This window comes from Pan troglodytes, chromosome 5, assembly GCF_028858775.2.
Source record: "Pan troglodytes isolate AG18354 chromosome 5, NHGRI_mPanTro3-v2.0_pri, whole genome shotgun sequence".
In the NCBI taxonomy this organism is placed as follows: Eukaryota; Metazoa; Chordata; class Mammalia; order Primates; family Hominidae; genus Pan; species Pan troglodytes.
The window spans coordinates 49,536,035-49,562,259 of record NC_072403.2 but is presented as its reverse complement, the minus strand read 5'-3'; the positions used below and the strand labels follow the sequence as shown (position 1 = coordinate 49,562,259).

At 50.2% G+C, this 26,225-nt stretch overlaps 1 protein-coding gene across 5 annotated transcripts; it reads right to left on the bottom strand.

Moving 5' to 3' along the window:
- Positions 1 to 199: 199 nt before the first annotated feature.
- Positions 200 to 26,225, bottom strand: RSPH9 (radial spoke head component 9). Of its 5 annotated transcripts, XM_016955587.4 has the most exons (6): positions 25,891 to 26,188; positions 20,688 to 20,853; positions 15,502 to 15,631; positions 14,499 to 14,645; positions 4,716 to 4,812; positions 200 to 419 (listed from the first exon to the last, which is right to left on the bottom strand). In XM_016955587.4, exons 1-6 carry the CDS (start codon positions 26,115 to 26,117, stop codon positions 221 to 223), a joined length of 966 nt encoding a protein of 321 aa, XP_016811076.2. In that variant the 5' UTR covers positions 26,118 to 26,188; the 3' UTR covers positions 200 to 220. The 5 variants fall into 5 exon arrangements, with proteins under 5 accessions (XP_016811076.2, XP_016811077.2, XP_016811078.2 ...); XM_016955588.3 differs by lacking the exon at positions 4,716 to 4,812 and having other exon boundaries at positions 25,891 to 26,225; XM_016955589.3 differs by lacking the exon at positions 20,688 to 20,853 and having other exon boundaries at positions 15,502 to 15,656; positions 25,891 to 26,193.

The window sequence follows — 26,225 nt, the reverse complement described above, 5'->3', positions numbered from 1 at the left end:
CTCAAAGGGGCCCTGGTTGTCACCTTCTCCCACAGCCATTTCCACCCATCGTTGTCTAGAATCTCTTTCATTAGCACATTCCAACCCCTCTGCCACTTGGTTTAGAAATGAGCTCCCTGGCTCAGTGGGCCTTTCAGAATCTGGAACCAGACGGAGGTGGAGTTAAGAAGATAGGACAGAACAGGCAGGCCAAGTTCACTGAAGCTTAAGAAAATCATGTTTAGACTCTGTTTAAAAACATCCAGGCTGGCTCCCATTCTATAGCATGAAGGGCAAGTCCATGTTCTTCTCGCCAGTGCCCACGTAGATGTAGCCATAGTTCTTGGTGTGGGGAGCATGGTAGAAGGTGAGGCCCGGCCAGAGCAGGCTGCGCAGCACCACCAGGGCATTGCCCCTCTCCATCTGGATGCTCCAGGACCCTGAGATGAGACAGGCAGGAGGTGAGGCCTGGTGCTGCTGGAGCCACAGCTCTGCCCTTCATGCTGTGGCCCCTGGCTCCTTGGGCAGCCAGGCCCAGGTGCTATGGTTCCACTGGGGAGAGACCATTTAATTCTCCAGATGCTTTACTCCCTGATTGTCTTTTAGCCATTATTCTTTTCGTTTTAAGAGACATGGTCTCACTCTGTCACCCAGGCTGGAATGCAGTGGTGCAATCACAACTCAATGCAGTCTTGACTCCTGGGCTCAAGCAATCCTCCCACCTTAGCCTCCAGAGTAGCTGGGACCATGGGCATGCACCACCATACCCAGCTAACTTTTCTGATTTTTTGTAGAGATGGGGCCTCACTGTGTTGCCCAGGCTGGTCTCAAACTCCTGGGCTCAGGCGATCCTCCCACCTTGGCCTCCCAAAGTGCTGGGATTACAGATGTGAGCCACCACGCCCAGCCCTTTTAGCCATCTCACTGCTCATTAAAACCACTTTCAGAGGGAGGGCAAAGGAAATGAAAAGAGGTGAAACTCAAACCAGTCTGTTTTGTTCCTGTCAGCAAGTCTAGCTAAAGGTTGAGTGGGGGAGGAGGCTGAATCCAATCCACAGGCAGAGGGGAGTTGGGCTGGGCCAAGGGAGACACCAGCTCCTCCCACACTATACCCAGTGCAGTCACCAGTTCTAGTGTGGTTTGCCGCTACTTGCCATTTTGCTGTGTCTTCCTCATTTCCTGAAGCCTCTCCTGAGTTGGATTAGACCAGACCGGGAAAGGAAGGCTCAAATAGAAATTTGGGCAGTTCAGGCCTCCTAGCTCAATGGCCCTTTCTGGCAGCTGGTAGACTGGGAGCCATCCTTGGTGGGAGGGGACTTGGGCTCCCCCTAATGAGCCTTTGTCCTAGGTTCTGCCCTGGTTTTTGCCTCCCCACACAGGAGCAGCCCAGCTCAGGGCTGAGTCGTGCAGCCATGAGGACTTGGCTGGAAGGGCCTGATTAAGCTCCAGAACCGAGGGAGGGAGCCACAGTGTGGGAGGAAGGAGCCTGGGAAAATCGCCTCTGGATGCAGATCTGGGGCTTCTATTCCCCTGCGCACTGAGGCCTCTCCCGGCCCAGCCACAGCCCTGCTCCAGGCCCTGCCAGAAAGGCAAATGCTTTGAAAGTTTTGGTGTTGGACCAGCCAGCCATGCGCTGAGAGCTGCTCTGAGGCCTTCATCAGCTGCCAGCTCAGCCTGGCTGCTTGGCTCCTGCTGCCCCAGCTTCCCACGGGCCACCTCCAACCATGGTTCACCCTAGTCACTCCACACCCTGCAGCCTCACAACTCAGTGCCCACCCACTGGGGGCCACCCTGCATCCAAGAAACCTGATTGCCAGGAACCCCTGACCCTCATGGCAGCTCATGCACCCTTACTCAGGGTGCAGCCGCCTGCCTAGGTCAAAACCAAAGTTTTCTGGGCGTATATAGTTTGGCTGTCCCTGGTCCTGCTCAGGGAGAAGCCAATCGCAAAGCTCACTTTAGCACTGTGCAGTGGCCAGCACCAAGTGCCATCGCCCATGCAAAGGATGATGTCAGCCCCCTCCAGCCCACACAGTGCCTGCTGGACAACATCAAGAAGAAAGTAGTGTCCCTGTGTTAGCGGGGCTCCGGCTGGAACACTGCCCCTGAGAAGGAGTATTGCCCCTGACTCTTAAAACTTTTCTCTGGGTGCTTGAGGTCCTCTGCCTCTCAGACCTGCCCTCAGAGTTTGAGAGTCCCTAGCCTGGTACTTTCCTGGTCATGCATCTCCAGAAAACAGATTGTTTAGGATTGATGAGGGTGGGGGTCCAACAGGACAGAGTGTTCCAACTCCACTGCTTCAGCCTTGGACAAGAAGCACAGACCCAGGGAGATCCGATTCCCTCCCTTGGTCACCCCACCAGCCTAGAGTATCGTCAGGGACCAGGCTCCATAAAGACACAGTCCCTCAGCCCCTTGAACTAAGACCAGACTGCCTCATCTCTATCTGCCTACTGAGGGAGGGCAGCTTGCAGCCTGCCTGGGCTAGGTGCTGCCCTGGAGAAAATGGAATCCTGGAGTCCTCCAACCTAGACCCTTGTCAGTTCATTGTTGCCAGCACCTTGGCATGCCTGGGCAAGGGCTTGGTCCTGCCCTGCCCTCACACCAGCCTGCCTGCCTAGGCTTTGGCCACCTCTTGCCTCCAGTAAATAATGCAGGGGGCGGGGGGCAGTGTTCTTGGACGAAGTGGCCTAGGCCTATCAGCAGGGGCTCCTACCCAGAGAGCAAGGAGAAACTGGCAGGGGGGCTAGGGAAATACAGTGCCCCCGCCTGGCAGGGGGCAATGCTGCGCAGGCGGGAGGGTGCTGCTGGAGTACGGTAGCGGCATGTAGGGCCAGCCAGAAAACAGCACTGCCTCCCTCCCTCGCATTCCTGTCACACTCCTGTCCTCTCATCGTCCCTGGCTCAGCTGGTCGCCCGGGAAACACACAGACTCAACGTGCCAGGAGTCACGTAGCATCTACCTGAAGAGCCAAGCACTTGCTGTCACCTTCACCCACTTTCTTACTGCAACTGCTGAACAGGCTGAGCCCAGCCAGCTGCTGTCACCGCCTCCAGGACTCGGGGAAAAGCCCCCTGCAGACTTGGTGCTGCAGGTTCACAGCCCCCGCTCTCTCTTCTCTCCCCAAATCCCTCCTGCCCCCTAGCAGCCACTCTTCTCCAGAAGCTGTGTTTTGAGGATGTGATGGGTACAGGTTGGTAAATCAGGAGGGGGGCCTCCTGGGTTTCCTGGGCCCACAGGGTCTCACCCACCTTGCTAGTATGGAAACCTCAGGCTAGGGCGTACTTACTCTAATTACATTCTCCTGCCATCCTGGAAGAAAGGCAGCTCTGGGATTAAGATCGAGGGACAGTAGGCCAGGCTGGGGACCAGGGCTGTCCAGGGGCAACAGATGGCTCAAACCCTCTCAGATGAGCACCAACAAAATTTTTGTCACATACAAAAAAAAAAATGGCCATGGGTTCCCAGTGGGAGAGGCACCCCCATCCCCTACAAGGGCCACAAGAATCATATACCCCCTAGAGGCCTGAGGACAGAGGAGGAGGAGGAGGGAGAAACCTCTGGCTGCCAGACCCGTATCAAATCGAGTAGCAAAGGCAGGCCCCGTGGCCCAGAAGGCTGAACACTTGTCAGCCAGGCTTCCAAGGAACTGGGGCAGGAAGAGCCACCTGCGCACATCCCGAAGGGAAGGCTGACCCTGGGCACCATGTTCCCCCCCCCCCCCCCCCCCCCCGCGCCCATGCCCGCCTCACTCGCCCCCTTCCCGGTCCTCAACCACCACCAGCAGCAGTTTTCAAAGGCTGCTTTCCAGGTAGGCAGCCAGGCAGGCAGGCGCGTTGCTGCCCTCTGCTGCCTGAACTGAGCATTGCTGCTGAGGAATTGCTTGGGAAGGAGCCCCAGCCTGTGTGCACCTGGCAATTCTGAGACCTTTGCACCAGCCCAGAGTGGAGCAAGGAGAGGAGCAGTGGCCCTCCAGCCCTCCTCCTTTACCTCCCAGGACACCGATGCTTGCAAGGCACCCTCTAGTTTACATTTCCCTTTCCCATCCTCTGTTTCATTTGATCTTCCCAAACCTCTGAGGCAAGGGAGGTGTTTTTCTTATTCCAAGGGCATCACAGGTGCCTGTTGTAGCTGCTCAGTGGCTATTTGCTGATATAGTGGATGTTCAGGGAGCATCGAATGGCAAGATACTACCTAGGAATCTAGGCTCCTGACCGGGCGTGCTGGCTCACGCCTGTAATCCCAGCACTTTGGGAGGCTGAGGTGGGCAGATCACCTGAGGTCAGGAGTTCGAGAGCAGCCTGGGCAACATGGTGAAACCTCATCTCTGCTAAAAATACAAAAATTAGGCGTGGTGACATGCGCCTGTAATCCCAGCTACTTGGGAGACTGAGGCAGGAGAATTGCTTGAACCCAGGAGGCAGAGGTTGTAATGAGCTGAGGTTCCAGCGAGACTCTGTCTCAAATATATGTATATATATAGCCTCCTGACCCACGGCTGCATCTATGCCACCTGGCTGCAGCCCAAGGTCAGAGAACTCTTAGTCATTACCCTGGATCCGGCAGGAGGATGGTCCTGCCACCCCAGAACCAGCTACCCACTCCCATGGAACTTTGCAGATCCCTGGACACGGCATGACAACTCATGAGGACAACAGCTCTCCCACTCCTCTCTTCAGCCAAGGTGTCTCTTGTCACTTTGGCCAAGGGACAAGATGCGGAGTCGTTGGCCTACCTCATGGACACAGAGCAGGAGTCCCAGGAACAGGGCCAACCAAAACCACACCTGCTCAGAAGCCACATGAAGTCACCCTGAACAACTGCCTCAGACCCTGAAAGGAAACAGTTATCCTAACTGGCCAGAAAACAGCTGCCAAATCCCATCCCTCCAGCCAGTCCTGGTGTCCCAGGGAACTCTTCCTTGGGATTTTGGCCCCAATTAGCAGCCCAGCCCAGCTGCTGCCTGCCTGGCAGGGGAGCCTCCAAGCAGCTCAGACTGCTCTTTTCCTAGCTGATAAGGAAGGGGACCGGGGAGGAAAATCAGAGCTGTCCGCTCTCCTGTGACCATCCACACTTCCACTCCATCGCCATGACCCTCATCAAACCATCATGAGAAAAAGGTGGGCCTAGGCTGGGCACGGTGGCTTATGCCTGTAATCCCAGCACTTTGGGAGGCTGAGGTGGGTGGATCCCTTGAGCTGAGTTGTTCAAGACCAGCCTGGGCAACACGGTGAAACCTCATCTCTACAAAAAATACAAAAACTAGCCAGGCATGGTGGTCCACACCTGTAGTCCCAGCTACTCGGGAGGCTGAGGCAGGAGGATCACTTAATCCTGGGAGGCGGAGGTTGCAGTGAGCCAAGATCATCCCACTGGCCACTGCACTCCAGCCAGGGCAACAGAGTGAGACCCTGTCAAATTAAAAAAAAAAAGAAAGAAAGAAAGAAAAACTGGTAGTAGTGGCTCTAGGAGGAAGGACCTGAAGAGTATGGGGAGGTTTCCCAAGGTAAGGCCAGGAGCATCCCTCCCCTGAGGCCCACATGCCCAGGAAATGCCAGGAGTCCTCAGCTTCCAAGGTTCCAGCTCATAAAGCAACATGGTGGGGTGGACTGGGAAGTGAAGCCAGCAGCTGATCCTGCAGCCCTGAGGTCACCATCAGGGCAGGATGCCTAGGGCCTTGGGTCACTGCAGCTCACCCACCTGCCAGGCCCAGATGCCACACCTCCCATAGGCCTGATGAATTCACTTGCCAACTGGACACATCAGAGTGGCTCACCAGGCTGGAGTGCAATGGTGGCCAATCACAAGTAACCTCAAACTCCTAAGCTCAAGCGATTCTGCCACCTTGGCCTCCCAAAGCACTGGAATTATAGGCATGGGCCACCTTGCCCAGCCCCAACCCCAGCAGCCTTTAGGAAGACTCCAAAGCTCCACATTTTACTTCTCATGTTGCAAGGAAAGACAGCTGCCTCCAGGGTCCCCCTTACCCGAGACAGCAGAGGGCAGATAGGGCTGATGGTGTTCCCTTAGGAAGACTTTGCTGGGCCCCACCCCATCTAGCTGGCTTTGGTCTTGGCTGCAGAAGCTCTATCATCCTCTTCACCCCTCTTGCTGCACAGTGGATGAGGCTCCATGGGCAAAGCAGCACTACTGCACCAGCCCCTCTCACCCAGCACAAAGGAGAGTTTCATCTTCTGATTCTGGAGCATCCAGCTGCAGGTAAGAAGGCTGCAAAGGGCTTCCCAGACACACCCTGAATCAGGGGACAGGGCTGCTGCCCTCAGATTAGGGGAATGAAGAGAACTTCTGTAGGCCCACCCCTCAGCCCCTGGCTCTGAGGTTCCATCACCACTGCCGTTCCAGGCTCCCTTTGTCAACAAGGGACGTACAGCACCCTCAGCCTCCTGACAAGTCTGGGAGCAGAGATGGAGGAGATGAGGGGAGTCTGAGAAGTATGTCTGATGGGCGAGAAATGCCCCAACCCCTATAGACCCTCTTCATATCCCCCTACTTGTCTGGAGACCCTCCTCTCTGTCACTACAGCACTGGCCCTGCTCACAGTAGCTTGACTCAGATGTTCCTGTATGATGGAAGCCCAAATGGCCACTCCTTGGTGGCAGCTCCTACCCACTCAGAACCATTGTCTGGCCCCTGGGGCACTGCAGTAGCCCTGAAATGGCCTCATGCTTCCTGGCTTGCCTTGCCCTGTCTCGCTCCACCTGTGTACCACTGCCTTATTGTCACAGACCTGCTCACAAGCCACCAGCAGCTTCTACTGCCTTGGCCTTCTAGGCCCTCCTAGGCCTGCCCCAACTCATCTCTAAGGACTTTCTGCCACTAAAAAAATTAATAATAAGGCCAGGTGCAGTGGCTCACGCCTGTAGTCCCAGCTACTCAGGAGGCTGAGACAGTAGAATCACTCAAACCCGGGAGGCAGAGGCTGCAGTGAGCTGAGATCATGCCACTGCACTCCAGCCTGGGCGAGAAACTCCGTCTCAAATAAATAAACTCTGTCTCAAAATAATAATAATAATCATCATCATCATCACAGGTTTACTTTGATATATTGCTCTTCACAAACACTGCAGTTTTTATAAATTGGAGGTTTGCATGTGTAAAGCCAGTATATCAGTGCCATTTTTCCAACAGCATGTGCTCACTTTGTATCTCTGTGTCACATTTTGGTAGTTTTCACAATTTTTCAAACTCTTTTTTTTTTTTTTTCTGAGACATTCTCATTCTGTCACCCAGGCTGGAGTGCAGTGGCGTGATCTCGGCTCACTGCCACCTCTGCCTCCAAGGTTCAAGTGATTCTCATGTCTCAGCCTCCTGAGTAGCTGGGACTACAGGTGTGCACACTACACCTGGCTAATTTTTGTATTTTTAGTATAGATGGGGTTTCACTATGTTGGCCAGACTGATCTCAAACTCCTGGCCTCTAGTGATCCGCCCACCTCGGCCTCCCAAAGTGCTGGAATTACAGGCATGAGTCACCACACTCAGCCCTTTTTTTTGTTATTATTATTATATGTGTTATGGTGTTCTGTGATCAGTGATCTTTGATGTTACTATGATATTGTTTTGGGGCACCACGAACTACATCCATTTAAGATGGCAAACTTAATTGATAAATGTGTGTCTTCTGACTTCTCCCAGCCCTCTCCCTCTCCTCCATTCCCTGAGACACAACAATCATGAAATTAGGCCAATTAATAACTCTACAGAGGCTGGGCGCATTGGTTCTTTCCTGTAATCCCAGTACTCTGGGAGGCTGAGGGAGGTGGATCATCTGAGGTCAGGAGTTTGAGACCAGCCTGGCCAACATGGTGAAACCCTGTCTCTACTAAAAATACAAAAATTAGCTGGGCATGGTGGCATGTGCCTATAATCCCGGCTACTCAGGAGGGTGAGGCAGAAGAATCGCTTGAACCCGGGAGGCGGAGGTTGTAATGAGCTGAGATCATGCCATTGCACTCCAGCCTGGGCAACACAGTGAGACTCTGTCTCAAAAAAAATAAAAAATAAAATAACTCTACAATAGCCTCTAAGTGTTAAGTGAAAGGAAGAATCTCACGCCTCTCACTTTAAATCAAAAGCTAGAAATGACTAAGTTTAGTAAGGAAGGCATGTCAGAAGCTGAGATAGAGCCAGGCATGGTGGTTCATCCCTGTAATCCCAGCACTTTAGGAGGCTGAGGCAGGAGGACTGTTTGAGTGCAGGAGTTCGAAACCAGCCCGAGCAACACAGCGAGACCCCATCCCTACAAAAAAAAAATGCCAGGTATGGTGCACACACCTATTGCGTGTGCTGTTACACTCCTCAAGAGGTTGAGGCAGGAGGATTGCTTGAGCCCAGGAGTTCAAAGTTACAATGAGTTATGATCATGCCACTGCACTCCAGTCTGGGTGACGAAGCAAGACCCTGTCTCTAAAACCAAAAATTAAAAAAATTGAGATAGACTGAAAGATAGGCCTCTTATACCAAACAGCTGAGCTGTGAATGCAAATAAAAGTCCTTGAAGGAAATTAAAAGTGCAACTCCAGTGAACATACAAATGATAAGAAAGTGAAACAGCCGGCCAGGCGTGGTGGCTCACGCCTGTAATCCCAGCGCTTTGGGAGGCCGAGGCAGGTGGATCACAAGGTCAGGAGATCGAGACCATCCTGGCTAACATGGTGAAACCCCGTCTCTACTAAAAAATACAAAAAATTAGCTGGGCGTGGTGGCGGGTGCCTATAGTCCCAGCTACTCAGGAGGCTGAGGCAGGAGAATGGCGTGAACCTGGGATGCAGAGCTTGCAGTGAGCCGAGATTGCACCACTGCACTCCAGCCTGGGCGACAGAGCAAGACTCCGTCTCAAAAAAAAAAAAAAAGAAAGTGAAACAGCCTTCTTGCTGATATGTAGAAAGTTTGAGTGGTCTAGATAGGAAATCAAACCGGCCACAACCTTCTCTTAAGCCACAGCCTAATACAGAGCAAAGCCTTAACTCTCTTCAATTCTATGAAGGCTGAGAGGTGAGGAAGCTACAGAAGAAATGTTGGAAGCTAACAAAGGTTAGTTCATTGACTGGGCATGGTTGCTCATGCCTGTAATCCTAGCACTTTGGGAGACTGAGGCAGGAGGATGGCTTGAGCCCAGGGGTTGGGGCCAGCCTGGGCAACATAGGGAGACCCTGTGTCTACAAGAAATAAGCCAGGCATGGTGGCACACACCTGTAGTCCCAACTACTCAGGAGGCAGAGGTGGGAAGATCACTTGAGCCTGGGAAGTCGAGGCTACAGTGAAGCATGATCACGCTGTTGCACTCTGGCCTGTGCAACAGAGTGAGACTCTGTCTCAGTCAATCAATCAATCAATGTTAGTTCATGAGATTTAAGGCAAGAAGCTGTCCCTGTCACATAAAAGTACAAAGTGGAGCAGCAAATGCTAATGTAGAAGCTGCAGCAAGTTAACCAGAAGACCTGGCTAAGATCACTGATTAAGGCGGCTACACTAAACAATAGATTTTTAATGGAGATGAAACAGCCTTCTCTTGGAAGAATATGCCATCTAGGATTTCTTTTCTTTTTTTTTTTTTTTTTTTGAGACAGAGTCTCGCTCTGTCACCCAGGCTGGAGTACATTGGCACAATCTTGGCTCACTGCAACCTCTGCCTCCTGGGTTCAAGCAATTCTCCTGCCTCAGCCTCCCGAATAGCTGGGATTACAGGTGCAGGCCACCATGCCCGGCTAATTTCTGTATTTTTAGTAGAGATGGGGTTTCACCACATTGGCCAGGCTGCTCTCAAACTCCTGACCTCAGGTGATCCGCCCACCTCGGCCTCCCAAAGTGTTGAGATGACAGGCGTGAGCCACCGCACCCAGCCAAACATCTAGGACTTTCATAGCTAAAGAGAAGTCAATGCCTGGCATTAAAGCTTCAAAGAACAGGCTGACTCTCTTGTTAGGGGCTCATACAGCTGGTGACTTTAAGTTGAAGCCAATGCTTATTTACCATTTTGGAAATCCTAGGGCCCTTAAGAATTATGCTAAATCTACTCTGCCTGTGCTCTATAGATGGAACAACAAACCCTGGATGACAGCATGTCTGTTTACAGCATGGTTTACTGAATACTTTAAGCCCACTTTTGAGACCTACTGCTCAGAGAAAAGGATGGCTTTCAAATTACTACTGCTCATTGACAATGCACCTGATTGAGATGTACAACGAGATTAATGTTGTGCTCTGATGGAGATGTACAAGAGCTCTGATGGAGATGTACAACGAGATTAATGTTGTTTTCCTGCCTGCTAACACAACATCCATCCTGCAGCCATGGATCAAGGAGTGACTTCACTTTTCAAGTCTTATTTTTAAAAGACATTTCATAAAGCTATAACTGCCATAGATAATGATTCCTCTGATGGATCTGGGCAAAGTAAATTTAAAACATTTTGGAAAACATTCATCATTTTAGATGACATTAAGAATATTCATGACTCGGCCAGGTGCGGTGGTTCACACCTATAATCCCAGCACTTTCGGAGGCCGAGACTGGCAGATCACTAGGTCAGGAGATTGAGACTACCCTGGCTAACACGGTAAAAGCCCATCTCTACTAAAAATACAAAAAATTAGCTGGGTGTGGTGATGGGCGCCTGTAGTCCCAGCTACTCGGGAGGCTGAGGCAGAAGAATCGCTTGAACACGGGAGGTGGAGGTTGCAGTGAGCTGAGATCATGCCACTGTACTCCAGCCTGTGTGACAGAGCAAGACTCTGTCTCAAAAAATAAATAAATAAATAAATAAATAAATAAAAAAGAATATGCATGACTCATGGGAGGAGGTCAAAATGTCAACATCAACAGGAGTTTGGGAGAAGTTGATTCCAACCCTCATGGATGATATTGACAGGTTCAAGACGTCAGTGGAGGGCCAATCACAGTGCCTCACACCTGTAATCGCAACATTTTGGGAGGCTGAGGTGGGCAGATCACTTGAGGTCAGGAGTTCAAGATCAGCCTGGCCAACATGGTGAACTCATCTCTACTGAAAATACAAAAAATAGCCAGGCATCGTGGCGCATGCCTGTAATCCAGCTACTTAGGAGGCTGAGGCAGGAAAATCACTTGAACCCAGGAGGCGGGGGTTGCAGTGAGCTGAGATCACACCACTGCACTCCAGCCTGGGCAAAAGAGCAAGACTCTGTCTCAAAAAAAAAAAAAAAAGGCCAGGCTGGGCATGGTGGCTCACGCCTGTAATCCAACACTTTGGGAGGCCAAGGCGGGCAGATCACCTGAGGTCATGAGTTCAAGAGCAGCCTGGACAACTTGGTGAAACCCTGTCTCTACTAAAAATATTTTTAAAATTAGCCAGGCATGGTGGCAGGCACCTGTAATCCCAGCTACTCAGGAGGCTGAGGCAGGAGAATCGCTTGAACCTGGGAGGCAGAGGTTGCAGTGAGCTGAGATGACATCACTTGCACTCCAGCCTGGGCGATAGAGTGAGACTCCATTTCAAAAAATAATAATAATAATAAATAAAAATAAAAGTAAAAAGTAGAAATACAAAAATTAGCCGAACATGGGCCGGGCGGGGTGGCTCACGCCTGTAATCCCAGCACTTTGGGAGGCTGAGGCAGGCGGATCACGAGGTCAGGCGATTGAGACCACCCTGGCTAACACAGTGAAACCCCAACTCTATTAAAAATACAAAAAATTAGCCGGCCGTGGCGGCGGGCGCCTGTAGTCCCAGATACTCAGGAGGCTGAGGCAGGAGAACGGCATGAACCCGGGAGGCGGAGCTTGCAGTGAGCCGAGATCGCATCACTGCACTCCAGCCTGGGCGACAGAGCGAGACTCCGTCTCAAAAAAAAAAAAGCCGGGCATGGTGGCCGGTGCTTGTAATCCCAGCTATTCAGTAAGCTGAGGCAGGATAATTGCTTGAACCCAGAAGGTGGAGGTTGCAGTGAGCCGAGATCACACCATTGCACTCCAGGCTGGGTTACAAGAGCGAGACTCCATCTCCAAAAAAAAAAAGACTTCAGTGGAGGAAGTAACTGTGGATGTGGTGGAAGAAGAAAAAGAACTAGAATTCAGAAGTGTAGCCTGAAGATGTGACTGAATTGCTGCAACCTCATGATAAAACTTGAATGGATGAGGGGTTGCTTCTTACAGATGAGCAAAGAAAGTGGTTTCTTAAGATGGAACCCACTCCTAGTGAAGATGCTGTGAACATTGTTGAAATGAGAATAACAAAGGATTAAGAATATTACGTAAGCCAGGTTTGGTGGCTCACACCTGTAATCCCAGCACTTTGGGAGGCTGAAGCGGGCAGATCACGAGGTCAAGAAATCGAGACCATCCTGGCCAATGTGGTGAAACCCCATCTCTACTAAAAATACAAAAATTAGCTGGGCATGTCTGGGCATGGTGGCTCACACCTGTAATCCCAGCACTTTGGAAGGTCGAGGTAGGCGGATCATAAGGTCAGGAGATTGAGACCATCCTGGCTAACAAGGTGAAACCCCGTCTACTAAAAATACAAAAACAAAGATTAGCCAGGCATGGTGGCGGGCGCCTGTAGTCCCAGCTACTTGGGAGGCTGAGGCAGGAAAAATGGCATGAATCTGGGAGGCGGAGCTTGCAGTGAGCCGAGATTGCGCCACTGCACTCCAGCCCAGGCGACAGAGCAAAGACCCTCCACCAGCAAAAAGATTATGATTCGCTGAAGGGTCAGGTGATCGTTAGTATTGTTATGAAATAAAGAATTTTTAATTGTTTTTAACATTTTTAGACACAATGCTATTGCATACTTAACAAACTATAGTATAGTACAAACACAACTTTTCAAAAAATGTGTGACTCACTTTATTGCGATGTTCACTTTATTATGGTGGTCAAGAACCAAATTTGCAATATCTCTGAGATATGTTCGTTTCTTTTTTTTTTCTTTTTTTTTTTTTTTTTTTTTGAGACGGAGTTTTGCGCTGTTGCCCCAGGCTGGAGTGCAGTGGCGCAATCTCAGCTCACTGCAACCTCTGCCTCCCAGATTCAAGCAATTCTCCCTACCTCAGCCTCCTGAGTAGCTGGGTTTACAAGCGTGCGCTACCATACCCAGCTAATTTTTCTATTTTTAGTAGAGACGGGGTTTTGCCATGTTGGCCAGACTGGTCTCGAACTCCTGACCTCCAGTGATCTGCCCACCTTGGCCTCCCAAAGTGCTGGGATTACAGGCGTGAGCCACCGCACCCGGCTGGTGTGTTCATTTTCATTTGAGTCCTTACTATGTGTTAGGCACTGTTATAAGCATTTTGTGCATGAGTTAACTCATTTAATTCTTGCATCCAAATACTCACCAGGCCTGACCCTGCTTAGCTTCCAAGATCAGAAGAGACTAGGCACATTCAGGGTGGTATAGGAGTAGTCCATTTAATTCTCATAACTCAATGAGGTAGAAAATATCAATTCTCCCCTTTTTAGAAATGAGGAAACTGAGGCACAGGGAAATGGAGGGATTTGCATGAAGTCACACAGCTAGTAAGTGGCCAATTCAGGATTCCAACCCAGCCTGTCTGATTCCACAGCCCTTGTCATCCCCATCCCCATCCTGAGATACCCTCCAGTTGGGTCGCTTGCTGCTCTTCAGAAGTGTTTCCCCCTAGAGGTGTGGGTGACTATTGTCCTGTGGTTCCTATTGTCATTTAAACTATTGTTTACTTAACAATCCAGTTCATGCCACAACTGTGGAGTCTAACACTTTAACACTTACTGTGTCCTTGGGTTTAACTCTCTGAGCCCCTGTTTCTTCATCTGTAAAATGGGGATAAAAATAATAGGCTGGCTGTGAAGATTAAAATGAGATAAGGCATGGCAAGAGCTGAGTACGGTGCCTGACACATGATAAGCAGTGTCACATTTCATGAGTTAGTTGTTATTGTTGTCATTATCATTGCCATCATCATCATTAGATCCCTCTCATTCTCAGGAACACCCAACAAGGGAAGAGAAAGAAGTGGGGCGCTGAGTCTGTGCCTTGGGCCTGGCCCCCGATGGCCTAGAGCCTGGAACCTGAATTGGGTCATAGCATCCAAGGACATGCTCTTCTCTACCAGAGATGCTCAAGGGAAGGAAATGGGATCAGCACCACCAGCTATGGGCCAAGCATTATATCCAGTCCCTAAATCCCAGAATCCCAAAAGTAACAGTTGAGATGTAAGTATGGCTAGTATTTTCAGGGATATTTGGGAGAAGATTCCCAACCTGCCCCCATTCAAGATTGCTACAAAAATCAAGAGACATTGAGATACCTCCTCTCTGTGAAAGCATATGGAAAACAATCCTACCTTTTGTAATTCAAGAACACTCATCAGTGTGTACTATAAGCTGGGCCCTGGGGAAGCTCCACCCTCAAAAACCCATGGTGAACCACCAATTCCCACTAGGCCCTTGGTTCCAGTCTCAGAGGAAAATGGCAGGTGGCATGGCCCACTGCTATGGCCTGAGGACAGATCCCATGGCCTCCAGGTAATGGACTATTACCTTTGGGAATGTCATGCTCCAAGGAGTCCATGAAATCCAGGGAGGGGTCCAGGTCAGCCTTCTCAAGCAAGGTCTTATTCTTTAGCTCAACAGGCTCCCTGAAATGGAAGTAGGAGCTGAGCTTCTTGGCCTCAGACAAGGACAGTCCTAGAAAGAGGTGGCAGGCAGGAAAATGATGGTTAGCCCAAAACCCCCCAGCCCCCTTTCTGTCTGCACTGGGACCACATGGTAGGGCTTACAAAAGACCCTGTCAACCACTGTCAGAGAGCTAAAGGAAGGAAAGGGATTAGCATTCCCTCAGTCCAAACTCGGACCAGATCCTGCCATAAAGAGAGTCCAGCCAGGCGCGATGGTTCATGCCTGTAATCCCAGCACTTTGGGAAGCCGAGGCAGGCAGATCACCTGAGGTCGGGAGTTTGAGACAAGCCTGGCCAACATGGCAAAACCCCGTCTCTACTAAAAATACAAAAATTAGCCGGGCGTGGTAGAGGGTGTCTGTAATCCCAGCTACTCGGGAGGCTGAGGCAGGAGAATCGCTTGAACCCAGGAGGCAGGGGTTGCAGTGAGCCAAGATTGTGCCACTGCACTCCAGCCTGGATGACAAGAGCAAAACACCATCAAGAAAGAAACGGAGGGAGGGAGGGAGGGAGGGAGGGAAGGAGGGAAAGAAGGGAAAGAAGGGAAAGGAAGGAAGGAAGGAAGGAAGTCCAAGGAGGAAGGAGATAGGAAAAGGCAGGTAGCCCAGACCCATGTAAAGCCCTGGGACCAAGGGACTATATGCTCTCCCACTCCTCAAACTGAAGAGAGTCAGGGGCCAGGAGATGGGGAGCCCATACCGACCACTGGTACCAGGTCACTGGGCACACCCTCCCAGGTGATAAGGTCACAGCTACTCCTTCTCTGATAAAGTGTGTAAGTCCCCCTGCTGGACTCCCAGACATATGTTCTACTGTGCTTGGGAAAAGATACCCCCAGCCCTTGAGAAGGGCCCCAGAGAACTCACCTTCAAACGTCCGATTGACATGGGTGGGTCCAAAAGGGGTCTTGAAGAGGGCGCCTCGGGGGATGATGGCCACAGCCTTGTCAATCTGCTCAATGACAGACACCAAGCGGGTCTCTTCCTTGATCTGGACCTGAGGAGACAGGAGAGGAGCCCCCCTGCCAGGGCACTGTGCCCATCCACCCTGGCGCAAGGTCCCTCTGCATGGCCATCTCACCCGCACCACTGCAGTGTAGTGGACACCAGGGCCACACAGATCACTCTGGGCAAGCCCTCGCCTTCCTTCCTATCAAGATTTTCTTCCTTTCTTTTTATTTATTTTTTAATTCGTAATACATACAGGTGGTATGATATTCAAAACTACAGAAAAAAAAAATCAGTCTTTCTCTCACCCCAGTCCCTGAGACCCTAGTTGCCCTCACTGGGGGCAACCACCATTGAAGGTTTCTCATGTACTCTTCCAGAGGCATACCATCCTATCAGCATATTTAAATGTTGCTTATTTTGCCTTTTTAAAATATAAAAGTAATCATGCTCACTGTAGAATATTTGGATAATATAGAAAGACATACCAAAGAGAATTAAAAACCACTTACAATCCTACCTCCTAAAGATAATCACTGATAACATATTGGTATACTTTCTTCATGTTTTGTTGTTGTTGCTGCTGTCATTTTGTTTTTGTTTTGAGACAGGGTCTCACTCTATCATCCAGGCTGGAGGGCAGTGGCACAATCATGGCTCACTGCAGCCTCAACTTCCCAGACTCAGATGATCCTCCCACCTCAGCCTCCTGAGTAGCTGGGAGTACAAGCACATGTCACCACATCTGGCTAATTTTTGTCTTTTTTTATTATTTTTTTTATTTATTTATTTCTGAGACAGAGTCCTGCTCTGTCGCCCAGGCTGGAGTGCAGTGCAGGGATCTCAGCTCACTGCAATCTCTACCTCCTGGGTTCAAGAGATTCTCCTGCCTCAGCCTCCTGAGTAGCTGGGACTACAGGCGTGCACCACTGCACCCAGCTAATTTTTGTATTTTTAGTAGAGACAGAGTTTCACCATGTTGGCCAGGCTGGTCTTGAACTCCTGACCTCAGGTGATCCACCCACCTTGGCCTCCCAGACTGCTGGGATTATAGGCGTGAGCCACCGCGCCCAGTCAATTTTTGTATTTTTGGTAGAGATGGGATTTCTCCATGTTGCCCAGGCTGATCTCCAACTCCCGGGCTCAAGCAGTCTCCCTGCCTCAGCCTTCAAAGTGCTAGGATTATAGGGTGAGCCACAGCACCCAGCCCTCTATGCATATATTTAAAGCAAAATTAGAGTCACAGTTTATATTGTTTCATATCCTTCTCTTCAGTTTAACATTATTTTGCAAGCATTTCCCCATATCATACCCTTTTTACACAGATGAAATTTAGTTACAATTACTATCTAGGGCAACCCTGAACAAAAGGATTTCATAGAGATTTTGTGGAAGAGCTCGACAGAGAATGCGTGTCAACAGAGGCCCCTAGAGAGTCACGGAGCCACCTATTTGCCATGGGCGGCCTACCTGAATGGTTTACAAAAGAAAGGTAGAAACTAAGCTTTAATAAGTGCTGAGGCCAGTGTCTTTAAATATGTCACCTCATTTAATCCACACAAGCCTGCAAAGTAAATACAATTATCTCAATTTTACAGAAAAATAATAATAAAACTGAGGCTCACGGCTGGGCCCGGTGGCTCACGCCTGTAATCCTAGCACTTTGGGAGGCCGAGGTGGGCAGATCACCTGAGGTCGGGAGTTTGAGACCAGCCTGACCAACATGGAGAAACCCTGTCTCTACTAAAAATACAAAATTAGCAGGGTGTGGTGGCGCATGCCTGTAATCCCAATTACTCAGGAGATTGAGGCAGGAGAATCACTTGAACCCGGGAGGCGGAGGTTGCAGTGAGCCGAGATCACGCCATTGCACTCTGGCCTGGGCAACAAAAGCAAAACTCCGTCTCAAAAAAAAAACAGGCTCAGGAAGATTAAGTCAATCAGGTAGGAGTGGGTGAGGATGCAGCTGAGGGCTCACAGACCTAGACTCAGACTTTCGGCATCACCCAGCTTCAAGTGCAACAGCTGTGCTTTGAATTCTGGGATTGTATTGTTTCAAAACATAGGCTCCTTACTTGTTAACTTAGCAAGTCTATTTCCAGGAATTGACTTTCCCAGGAATTACACACAATGGAAATGATGTCTATATGGTCTTTTTTTTTTTTTTTTTTTTTTTTTTTTGAGACGGAGTCTCGCTCTGTCACCCAGGCTGGAGTGCAATGACGCGATCTTGGCTCACTGCAACCTCTGCCTCCCGGGTTCAAGCCATTCTCCTGCCTCAGCCTCCCAAGTAGCTAGGATTACAGGCGCCACTGTGCCTGGCTAATTTTTTGTATTTTTAGTAGAGACGGAGTTTCACTATGTTGGCCATGCTGGTCTCAAACTCCTGACCTCGTGATCTGCCCGCCTTGGGCTCCCAAAGTTCTGGGATTACAGGCGTGAGCCACCACACCCAGCTATATGGTCATTTATTATGGTACTGTTTGTTAGAACTAAAACTTGGAAAGCAGCTGGATGAAATGGCTCATGCCTGTAAATCCCAGCACTTTGGGAGGCTGAGGTGGGAGGATTGCTTGAAACTAGGAGTTAAGACCAGCCTGGGCAACATAGCAAGACCCCATCTCTACAAAAAAATACAAAAATTAGCCAGGTATGGTGGTATGCACTGTAGTCCCAGCTACTTGAGAGGCTGAGGCTGGAGGATCACTTGAGCCCAGGGAATGGAAGCTGCAGTGAGCCAAGATCGTGCCACTGCACCCCAACCTGGGTGACAGAGCAAGACTCTGTCTCAAAAACAAATAAAAATAAAATAAAACTTCGAAATCTACATTTTCATAAATAAGACACTGGGAAAATTATGGTACATTCCCACAATGGTGAAAAAAAAAAAAAAAACGGAAGTTGGGCATGGTGGCTCACGCCTGTAATCCCAGCACTTTGGGAGGCCGAGGCAGGCGGATCACCTGAGGTCGGGAGTTGGAGACCAGCCTGGCCAATATGGTGAAACCCCGTCTCTACTAAAAATATAAAAATTAACCAAAAAAAAAAAAATTAGCCAGGCGTGGTGCCAGATGCCTGTAATCCAAGCTACTTGGGAGACTGAGGCAGGAGAATCACTTGAACCCGGGAGGCAGAGGTTGCAGTGAACCAAGATCATACTACTGCACTCCAGCCTGGGTGTGACAGCGAGACTCCATCTCAAAAAAAAAAAAAAGAATGGGAAGGCTCTTTAAGACACTGATATAGAAAGATCTCCAAAATATATCATTAGGTGAAAAAAAGCAAGGTTCAGAATCATGTGTATAACATGCTGCCATTTTTTTTTTCTTTTTTTTTTTGAGACAGAGTCTCACTCTGTCGCCCAGGCTGGAGTGCAGTGGCCCGATCTCAGCTCACTGCAAGCTCTGCTTCCCGGGTTCATGCCATTCTCCTGCCTCAGCCTCCCGAGTAGCTGGGACTACAGGCGCCCGCCACCACACCCGGCTAATTTTTTGTATTTTTAGTAGATACGGGGTTTCACCGTGTTAGCCAGGATGGTCTCAATCTCCTGACCTCGTGATCCACCCGCCTCAGCCTCCCAAAGTGCTGGGATTACAGGCATGAGCCACCGTGCCTGGCCAATGCCCAGGGGATTTTTTAAAAGGCAGATACCTGATGCTGGGGCCCAAGATCCTACATTTCTAACTCTTAGGACATGGTGAAGCTTCTGATCCAGACTCTACTTGGAGCAGAAAAATTAGACACACACGTACACATATGTACACACACATGCACATGCAAAATAGTTAACGTCAGACCGGGTGCGGTGGCTCACGCCTGTAATCCCAATACTTTGGGAGACTAAGGCGGTTGGATCACCTGAGGTCAGGAGTTCGAGACCAGCCTGGCCAACATGGTAAAACCCCGTCACTACTAAAAATACAAAAATTAGCTGGGTGTGGCGTCAGGCACCTGTAATCCCAGCTACTCGGGAGGCTGAGGCAGGAGAATTGCTTGAACCCAGGAGGCAGAGGTTGCAGTGAGCTGAGATGGCGCCACTGCACTTCAGCCTGAGCAACAAAGCAAGACTCCGTCTCAAAAAAAAGAAAAAGAAAGAAAGAGAGAGAGAGTTAATGTCCCCTAAATAGAGGACCTGTGTGACTGGTGGACAGAGATGGGACAAAACTTTACTATATTCCTTTTTGTACCTTTGAATTTTGTACATGCGGATTTATTATTTTGTGAAATGAAAACTGATACTAAAATATAAGAGCCTGTGCACATTCCCTGACCCCAGAGTACAGCGCAGAGCACCCCCTCTTCCCAGTCCCCACCCCAGAGCCTACCCACTGCCTTTATCCAGTTGCTTAGGAGGTAGCTGTGTGTGGCCTTGGGTACATCACTTAACCTCTCTGAACTGGTAGGAGAGTGTCCTCTTCTCTACCACCTGGAAACCAACTCCATAGGGTTTTAAGGATGAAATGAGATGATACAGGCACAGTAGCACATTGCCTAGCACACCCAGGTACCCAATAACCAACGTGTCACAAAGATAATAATAACATTAGTCGTCAGGGATGCTGGCTCATGCCTGCACTCCTAGCTACTTGGGAGGCTGAGGCGGAAGGATTATTTGAGCCCAGGAGTTTGAGACCAGCCTGGGTAACATAGTGATATTCCTGTCCCAAAAAAAAAAGGAGATAATGATCGTGTTTGTTGCCATAATTTCTTTTTTTTTCTTTTTCTTTTTTTTTTTTTTTTTGAGACAGAGTCTCACTCTGTTGCCCAGGCTGGAGTGCAGTGGCGCGATCTCAGCTCACTGCAAGCTCACCTCCCGGGTTCATGCCATTCTCCTGCCTCAGCCTCCCGAGTAGCTGGGACTACAGGTGCCTGCCACCACACCCAGCTAATTTTTTGTATTTGTAGTAGAGACGGGGTTTCACTGTGTTAGCCAGGATGGTCTCGATCTCCTGACCTCATGGTCCGCCCGCCTCAGCCTCTCAAAGTGCTGAGATTACAGGTGTGAGCCACCGTGCCCGGCCTGTTGCCATAATTTCTATTGGGCTGGGTTTTGGATGAGCCCAGGCTCTCTTTTAGGCCCTCCTCCTGCTCTCCTCTTCACTCACCACTATTTCTTCTTCAAAGACTTTTTCACCTTCATTCACCTTCTGCAGCTCAGTGTGTTCATATTCATATGATGGGTCCCCCATGAAGCGGCCCTTCACCACAGACGACTGCGCCACCATCTCCTCTGTGGCAGGGGGCAAGAGGCTCCACTCTGTGCAGTTCAGGCTGCCAACAATATTCACATCACCCCTGGATTCCAACTCCCTTCTCACCCACTATTCCTATTATCTTCCCTTCTGTCTAGTGGGTTAGGCCCAGGAAAAGCTGTTGAAATGGCCACCTTTCCTCCCAGTGCTGTCGTGAGACTGTTAGAAGCCCCAAGTGCTGACTGGGCACGGTGACTCACACCCGTAATCCCAGCACTTTGGGAGGCTGAGGTGAGCGGATCACTTGAGGTTAGGACTTTGAGACCAGCCTGGCCAACATGGTGAAACCCCGTCTCTACTAAAAATACAAAAATTAGCGGGGCATGGTGGCACATGCCTGTAGTCCCAGCTACTCAGGAGGCTAAGGCAGGAGAATCGCTTGAACCAGGGAGGCGGAGGTTGCAGTGAGCCGAGATTGCACCAGCCTGGGTGACAGAGCAAGACTCTGTCTAAAAGAAGCCCCAAGTGCCAATGGTGAACCCACTCCTCATATGTAATAAACAGATTCAATTTCATTCATTCCATGTATGCTGAAATTAAATGAGCCTCTTCCTAGATATCCGGACTATGAAATTCCGGATGAGTTTCTGGTAGCTGAACTTTCCTCAGTTGTGTGGATCCATGTTTTGGTGGGCCCTAAATTCATGCTCAGCCTGCCCACTGAGTCAACAGCACAACCATTTCCTCCCATTTCTCAGGAATGCCCAGCCTATGCTCAAGAACTTCTCCTCTGAGGCCTTCGGGAGCACTCACCAGGCCCAACTGGTTCCTTCTTTCTCAATTCCTTCTGCTGGGAGAGGAGGTCCTTCCCACTCCTCTCAAATATACCCTGGGCCTAGGTCCCCAGCCTGGTCTTTGCTTATCCTCCTGCCCTTCACTCTCCACCAGTTCCCCCTTAACATAAAAACGGCTCAGCTGACCAGGCGCGGTGGCTCACGCTTGTACTCCCAGTACTTTGGGAGGCCGAGGTGGGCAGATTACACGAGACCAGCCTGGCCAACATGGTGAAACCCTGTCTCTACTAAAAATACAAAAAAATTAGCCGGGCTTGGTGGCGGGCGCCTGTAATCCCAGCTAATCAGGAGGCTAAGGCAGGAGAATCACTCAAACCCAGGAGGCAGAGGTTGCAGTGAGCCAGCCTGGGCAACAAGAGCGAAACTCCATCTCAAAAAAAACAAAAACAAAAAAAACTGCTCAGCCTACTAAAACAGCAACCCTCCAAATCCATGTCCTTCTAGAAATGCTGTTCCTGTCCTTCCCTCCCTCTTTCCCAACTTTCAACAATAATCTCAGAACAACAATTGCCCTGTGGGGGCCTTTCCTCCCCTTCCTTTTCACTCTTCCGCCCACTGTGCCATGATTTCTGCCCCACCACTTCAAGAAACTGCTTGGGAGAAGGCCATCCTTGACACCTAACGGCCAAGAAATGCATCTCCAGTTCTATTTCCTCTGACATCTCCCTTCCCGCTCCTCCAGGGCCTTAAGTATTTCCAGGGACCCATTCTCACCCCTCTTTTCTTTTTGCAATCTTACCCACCCGCCTTCCAGAGCCCCAGCTACTGCCTAGTCTGTATCCAGAATCCAACCATTTTCACAGCTCCCACCTTGGCCCAAGCCACCATCCCCTACTGTCTAGATATTGCCATCGACTCCTAACTAGTCTCCCTGCCTCCACATCTATTCCCCCTTTGGACTAGTCCCCACCCAACTGTTCACACCTAAGCTGTCATGTCACTCCTCTGCAGAACCTTCCAATGGCTTCCAATTAAGCCAAGTCTTACAATGCCCCACAAGGCCCTGCATGATTGTTTCCTACTCCTCACCTCTCTGACCTTGTATCCTACAACACTCCCCTCACTTATTCTTCTCTAGCCACACTAGTCTCTATGCAGTTCCACAAACACACTAAGCACACACTTGCCTCAGGGCATTTGCACTTGCCTAGAATTCTCTTCCCTCAGATATTTACATAGCTCACTCTCTCAGTCACTTCAGGTGTCTTCTCAAATGTGACCTTATCAAAGAGGCTATCCCTGACCAAACTATTTAAAATAGTACCCCATCTTGTATTCTTTTTTTTTTTTTTTGAGACGGAGTTTCGCTCTTGTTACCCAGGCTGGAGTGCAATGGTGCGATCTCAGCTCACCGCAACCTCCACCTCCTGGGTTCAGGCGATTCTCCTGCCTCAGCCTCCCAAGTAGCTGGGATCACAGGCTTGCAACACCACACCTGGCTAATTTTGTATTTTTAGTGGAGATGGGGTCAGGCCATGTTGGTCAGGCTGGTCTCGAACTCCCGACCTCAGGTGATCTACCTGCCTCTGCCTCCCAAAGTGCTGGGATTACAGGCATGAGCCACTGCGCCCGGCCCATCCTGTATTCTCTATCCCCTTTAGATTTTAACATCATCTGACATCTAATAGATGTGTGTGTTCAGCTGTTGTCTATCTTCCGTTCCCTGCCCCCTAAACACACACTACAATGTAAGCTCCATAAAGACAAGGATTTCATTTACCACTGAACTCCTGGTGCCTAAATCAATGCCTAGCACATGGTAGCACATAGTAGGTGCTCAGCAGATGCTTATAGAATAAAATGAAATGAATCCCAAATCTCTATCTTCAGTTCAACTTTTTCTTCTGTATTCTACATCTGTACTTTAATATACCTTCTTAACACCTTGTAACTCAGGCACCTCACATCAAATTCACTATGTCTTCCCTAGTCCTGCCCCTGAATTCTCTCCTACTGAGTGGTGCTGGTACTTAACTTACTCGGCTGCCTAAGCTAGGAGGGGTCAGCCTTAACCTCTCCTTTATAACCATCCTTATTCAATGAGTTACATGTCCTGACAATTCTAGCACTTAAATCTTTCCAACCCATCACCTCCTCTGCATTCCCTCGGATACCTCTTCCTTTCAGGCCTCATTCATATGGACACTACAATGGACTCCTAACCACAGTGCTCACCACACTTTCAGGCCATTTTGCCCACTCTGATCGGAGCAGGCTCTTCTTGCAAGCCCCTCAGTAGCTCCTCATGGCCTATGAACAAAGACCCATATCCTTTTGCCTCTAGAACCAGTTCTACACAACATCATACTACTGTTCTCCCAAACACTCTGAGCCTTCCCCAGCCAACAAGTTTGTCTAACTGTTCCCTAAATAAATAGGCCGTTGCTGGCCTATTTATTTTTAAAGTTTGTTTATTTATTTATTTATTTGTTTTGAGACAGGGTCTCGCTCTGTCACCAGGCTGGAGCGCAGTAGTGATCCATAGCTAACTGCAGCTTTGAACTCTCGGGCGCAATCCTCCCACCTCAGCCTACCGAGTAGCTGGGATTACAGGTGTGCACCACCATGCCCTGCAAATTTTCCTTTTTCTTTTCTTTTTTTTTTTTTTTGAGACGGAGTCTCACTCTGTCACCCAGGCTGGAGTGCGTGGCATGATGCCAGCTCACTGCAACCTCCGCCTCCCAGATTCAAGTGATTCTTCTGCCTCAGCCTCCCGAGTAGCTAGGACTACAGGCGCCCGCCACCACGCCCGTCTAATTTTTCGTATTTTCAGTAGTGTTTCACAGCGTTAGCCAGGATGGTCTCAATCTCCTGACCTCGTGATCCGCCCACCTCGGCCTCCCAAAGTGCTGAGATTAAAGGCGTGAGCCACCACACCCTGCCTTTTTTTTTTTTTTTTTTTTTTTTTGTAGTGATGAGGTCTTGCTATATTGCCCAGGCTGGCCGAATGGACTGCTTTGTAAGGTAGTAAGCTCCCCTTTAGTCAAAAAGAGGCTGGCCGGGCATGGTGGCTCACGCCTGTAATCCCAGCACTTTGGGAGGCCGAGGCGGGTGGATTACTTGAGGCCAGGAGTTCGAGACCAGCCTAACCAGCATAGTGAAACCCTGTCTCTATTAAAATTACAAAAATAATAAATAAACAAATAAATAATTGCCAAGCGCGGTGGGTAATCCCAGCACTTTGGGAGGCTGAGGCGGACGGATCACGAGGTCAGGAGATCGAGACCATCCTAGCTAACACGGTGAAACCCCGTCTCTACTAAAAATACAAAAAAAAAATTAACCGGGCATGGTGGCAGGCGCCTGTAGTCCCAGCCACTCGGGAGGCTGAGGCAGGAGAATGGCGTGAACCCAGGAGGCGGAGCTTGCAGTGAGCCGAGATCGAGCCACTGCACTCCAGCCTGGGCGACAGAGCGAGACTCCGTCTAAAATAATAATAATAATAATAACAATAATAATAATTAATAAATAGCCAGGTGTGGTGGCACGTGCCTGTAATCCCAGCTATTTGGGAGGCTGAGGCAGGAAAATCGCTTGAATCCGGGAGGCGGAGGTTGCAGTGAACCAAGATAGCGACACTGCACTCCAGCCTGGGTGACAGAGCAAGACTCTGCCTCAAAACAAAAATAAATAAATAAATAGCTGGATGGTCCTGTATGGTAGTGACCAGGGAATTTTCCCCAGCTCTCTCCCCATTCCGCATTCGTTCTCTATTTCCAAAAGCGCCTCCAGCTGCAGAGCAGATACCTCTATCAAAGAGCACCACCCTCTCCCTCTGGCGTCTGACTCTTCTCCAAACTGGGCCTTCTCCAAACTGAGCCAGGCCCAGCACTTGGCTGGAACCTGGCTTCTTCTCCAGGTCCGCATTTTCCAGAAACCTTCCCACTGCTTCGCCTGCGTTCTTGGCCCTGTCTCTCTTATAAACCCATCCGCATGTAAGTTTCTCTTGGCCTCCTCAGGCGGAGAACAAGCTCTCGCAAGGCCCCGCCCTCCGGGACATCGCCCGTCCATTGCCCCGCCCCCTCAGGCTCCGCCCTAGCCTCAGACTCCGAGCCATCCCCATCCCCGCCCTTTCCCTCAACCACCTCTTGACCGTCCCCAGGCCCGCCCCCCAGGCTCTCCCCCATTCCACTCATCTCAGATCCCGCCCACACCTCCCTTGGCCCCATGGGCCCCGCCCCTTTCAATTGCTACGACCCGCCCACCCCGCCCTGCCTCCAGGTAGCCACCCTCTGGGGAGCCCGTCCCGGGGGCCTCCTCACCTATAGAGCGTCTTGCGCGGTGCGAGCTGGTCCTCACTCAGGCCCTGCGCGATGTAGTAATCGGCGACGAGGCCAAGGATGCGGCCCCAGAAGAGAACCCGATCATAGCGGTAGTCGCGCTTAACCAGCATAAGAGACGTGAGCAGCGAGGCCCGACGGTCCGGGCTGAGGCCCTGCCCACTGCCGGACGCCAGCTCCAGAGACAGCAGGAGGCTGTCGGCGTCCATCAGGTCAGCGGCTCCGCTCAACGCCCGTCGAGTTGCTAGGAGAAGCCGCCTCCATGGAGACCTGAAGCTCCGCCCTTCCGCCTAGCTGGACGCTAGGTTCCACCCACC